At 42.3% G+C, this 4329-nt stretch overlaps 1 protein-coding gene across 1 annotated transcript; it reads right to left on the bottom strand.

Moving 5' to 3' along the window:
- Positions 1-1817: 1817 nt before the first annotated feature.
- On the bottom strand, positions 1818-3992 carry LOC129862282 (zinc finger and SCAN domain-containing protein 2-like). Its single transcript, XM_055933776.1, has 2 exons — positions 3686-3992; positions 1818-3499 (listed from the first exon to the last, which is right to left on the bottom strand). Exons 1-2 carry the CDS (start codon positions 3876-3878, stop codon positions 2406-2408), a joined length of 1287 nt encoding a protein of 428 aa, XP_055789751.1. The 5' UTR covers positions 3879-3992; the 3' UTR covers positions 1818-2405.
- Positions 3993-4329: the final 337 nt, after the last annotated feature.

A 4329-nucleotide genomic window follows, 5' to 3' on the forward strand; every position in this document is an offset into this window, starting at 1 on the left:
CCTCTTGCAGGTCTTGACATACTCTCTCACATCCGACTCCAGACCATGCCAGAAGAACCTCTGTCTCGTCAAGTACAACGTCGCTGTTGCCCCTATCTGCAAGTGGGGCCAATCACAACACACCTTATTGTCATCAGAGTTGAACCAACCAATAAGAATGCTTGAACATTAAATACACATTTCTTTAGAGGCAAGTGGAAACATAACCAACCCTGTTACAGTCGCAACCCCAAAATGCAACACGAGGTTGAAAAGGACAAAATAACCCCTTAACAATTTATGCTAAGGATGAGTAGCTGTGTCTAAGTGGGTGAATTCAAGCAGAACCAGCCAGTTATTCTATCTAAGGAATCATGTGTCTACACTGCTTTCATTCCCACGCTGGAACCATCTATACACGGCTGATTAGCAGTCCGGAGAAGACCCCTTTTCAGAACGAGGGCGAGGAAACAAACCACTAAGAGAAAGGGCACTGACATTGTGTGGACAATCAGAGACTTACACCTGGTAACAAAAGAAGTGCCGCCATCAGAGGAGAAGAGACACCCCATCGGAGACCTTCGACAAGTAATTACACCATTATATTCTGACCCATAAGAGCGGCAGTTTGGGGCAAGGTGTTAGGGCTAAACTAAGCCTTGTTTACAAATCTATCCTAGTGTGCTTTTCTGTCGTGCACTCTCTTTCTCTTTCTAAATTACCCATTTTGGGTAACACGTGTCCTATTGTGTTGGCCCACTAGGGACATGTTTCATTGTACTAAGTTTATATAAAAAGCCTAGACTCTGTGTTTGTGTATCTTATATTGTCATTTAGCTTGTTAGTAAATAAATAATCAACTCAATTGGTGTGCTACGGAATGATTTAGTGAGACTCGGGTTTGTGCAGATTCACTTATTATGCAACGTTCAGGATGAGACTGTAGAGGAAATTAATTAATTAGCGACTGCTGTAAAATTGGTATTAATTAATTGAATCACGTAATTATAAACAGTTAATCATTCAATGAACAGCAGTCGTCACATTAATCAATACAACGTTACGACAGAGGGTCAGATATTATGGGGTGTTTGTCAGTTCTTTAAAATCCATCTTCAGCTGTTCTAAGCTGCCCTTCATAATGTAATTTGACCCCACATGAACCATGAAGGTATCAGCCCCCGGTGACTAACTCACAGCCTCAGGAAGCAACCTGGTGATATCCTGATATCCTTTTGCCCCAGGAAAACACAAAGTCTTTGCCCCAGGTACAGATATATGCCTCACCATTGAACTCCCTATCACAATTGCCGGAATGATCCAGCCTCTGCCGTGTCTCGAAGTAGATTGCGAGGCCAGAGCCACATAACTCACTTGAGAGCTGCTGAGAAGCCGGTTGCGTGCAGGACACAACAGCCAAAGGGACAGAGCTCTGATCCAGAGTGCACGGCCCAGCTGAGGGGGGCCGCGGTGGTCCAGGCTGTGCCCAGGCAGTTGATTGACCAGGACAGGGAGAGTTAGCTGGAGGGGCATCCACAGCCAAGGAGGGAACACCCAAGCCCCTGGCAGAAAACCCACTGGTACATGGGCTCTAAGTGGTTTGAAAGTCTTAAGTCAGGACGCGGGGTAAGAAGGCATGCATCCATTTACGCTCACCTGGAGTCGAGACAATGAGCATCCATTTTCTGGTTCAAGCTAGTAGAGGGGTGCAGTGGCAGAAATTGATCATAGTCCAGGAAGGTCCCATTATGATCCTCTTGGATGTTTTGATAGGAAGCATTTAAAGAGGGATACTAAGAGGGATAATAAAAAAATATTAAATGAGCCATTGTAATGTATAAATAAGACAATACTGGTTTATTGAACAGTTGTAACAGCTTGAGAGAAGATATTTTGTGCATTTGTGAAACATTCTATTTTGTACATTTAAAAACAAAATATACATTTTACCTCTATTTAACTAGGCAAGTCAGTTAAGAACATATTCTTATTTTCAATGACAGCCCAGGAACAGTGGGTTAACTGCCTTGTTCAGGGGCAGAACGACAGATATTTACCTTGTCAGCTCGGGGACTCGATCTTGCAACCTTTCAGTTACTAGTCCAACGCTCTAACCACTAGACTACCTGCCGCCCCATGTAAATGGTTGATGATTTTATATGAAAAACACTCATTACAAATGACTTGAAGCCGAAGCTACATCTGTGTGATTTATTTCTATACTTCCCCTGTTCAGGGGTATAACAGTTGCAGATATAGCGAGGATTTATGTTTTTATATTGAGTTTTTTCTCTCATAAAGAATACAATGTAATCTTTGAGCCATGAGTGCTTCTTAGATACTGACATACATAATGTCCAACAATGACAAAATCCAACTTCTGCTAAGTTCAGACCACCAACATTATTTTCTCAGACAGAACACAGCTAAATGATTTCTCCCCTGTGAGTCCTCATGTGACCTGTCAGATTGGTGCCAGTCCTGAAACATTTGTCACAAAAACGGCAATGGTATGGTTTCTCTCCTGTGTGGATCCTTATGTGTGCTTTCAGATGTTCACTCTGAAAGAAGCCTATGCCACAATCAGGACAGACATATGGTTTCTCGCCTGTATGAGTCCTCATGTGCACTCTAAGATGGGACCCAGTGCTGAATCTTTGGCCACAATCACAACAGTGATGTGGTTTCTCTCCTGTGTGAGTCCTCATGTGCACTGTCAGCTTACTATTCCTTGTAAAACATTTACTACAAACATTACAAGAAAACTTAGCTGCACTGTGAATTTGAAGGTGATCTTTCATACTTTCTGTGGATTCGATGCATTTTCCACACACACCACAAGGATGTTCTTTATCCATTGTATGAGTTTGCACATGATTCACTAAAGAACCCATGTAATGAAAAGACATGCCACACACCTTACAATGACAAGGAGCATTATGACTTTGACTGGGTGATTTCAGAATGGAGGACTTTGTGGAATTCCTACCCTTATTATTGACGCGAGAGCTCTGTCTTTTTACTGTCCATGTTTTATTTGATTTTCCGCGCTTAAAACCTGACTGAGGGACTCCACTTTCCATCCCATTGACAGTTGCACTGTTTTCTCTCTGAACTGCAGAACAATCTACTGCAGCGAGAGTATGAGAGTCACTGGTTAGTTCTGATACCGGGTAATCCTCTTCATATGGTTCGGTATTGATCGGTTTAGTTGAGGTGCTGGGTAGAGAAACTCTCTCTCCGTTAACTTCATTTTGACCATGATAAAGATATGAGTGCAGAGTTGGGTTCTCATCACAGTCACCTTTCACACAAGCAGGAGTGAATATGGAGTCTTTGGTATCATCTTCTAGCCCTTGAAGCTGCTCTTCCCACTGACTGGTTCTGGGTTCCTCCTGCTCCTCTTTAATCTGTGTAAACTCTGGGTCCTCCTGTCCCAGACTGGGGCTCCACTCCTGCACACACTTCTGCTGATCAGGGTGAACCTCTTCAGGCACACGGAAAGTGAGCTGCTGGAGGTCTGAATAAAGTAGAACGCAAACGTTGTCATGAGACTGCAATCATCATACACAATGACAGCAGGTGAGTTTACAGCATGAAATAGAAAACGCAAATGCTGATAAGAATCGTCCTATAAATACAGTACATTTTGTTACATACAAAATACAATTCAAGGTAACTAGACAAACCAACTAATGACCCAAACCTGCTCTGTGCAGCTTTAACTCTGGTTTAAGGGCGATTTCAAGCAGCCTTTGCAGACGGTCGTTTTCATCCTTTGAACGGGAAACTTCTTCCTGGTACTCAGTTATTGTTTTTTCAACCGCCCCGAATATCTCATCAACAGCAACTGCTAATCGCTCGTTGAGAAACACCCGTAACAACTGTATTTTAGACATGTTTAGATAATGCAAGTTACAGCTAGTTACCTTTGTGCCTTAACCACCGTAAAGCAGGCAAGAATAAGTACTTCCGGGTCATGGATTTTTGGAATCTTTCAGAATAAGAGACCTGTCCTGTATATTTTGTAAATTAATAATTAGGGAGAAAATGATGGTAAATGTGCACAATTATCAATATATGTCATACTACTTATCCCACAAAGAATAATTAAAAGTCACAATAATCACTTATTGCATGTACATTGTGTCACAGTAAAAGATCGGTGCTTCTACTCAGGGGCACTTCTAGTTTCCTAATCCACAGTTTACAACTATTTTGCGGCCATTAAAGAGGGGCCAATAGACATTTTGCACAATGTAGCAACGCCCATTTCCGCTTTACTTCCTACCCGATACATCGCTTCATGTTCCGATCACGTCCTGTCAGCCTGATTTTAGCCATACTTGT

Source organism: Salvelinus fontinalis, chromosome 9, assembly GCF_029448725.1.
Source record: "Salvelinus fontinalis isolate EN_2023a chromosome 9, ASM2944872v1, whole genome shotgun sequence".
Taxonomy (NCBI): domain Eukaryota; kingdom Metazoa; phylum Chordata; class Actinopteri; order Salmoniformes; family Salmonidae; genus Salvelinus; species Salvelinus fontinalis.

What these genes read in the sequence shown, in the direction of transcription:
- LOC129862282 (XM_055933776.1), bottom strand. Translation starts at nt 3,878, where the DNA reads ATGTCTAAAATACAGTTGTTACGGGTGTTTCTCAACGAGCGATTAGCA. An exon ending in GTTAAAGCTGCACAGAGCAG is followed by an intron (nt 3,500 to 3,685) that starts GTTTGGGTCATT and finishes TACTTTATTCAG; the next exon opens with ACCTCCAGCAGCTCACTTTC.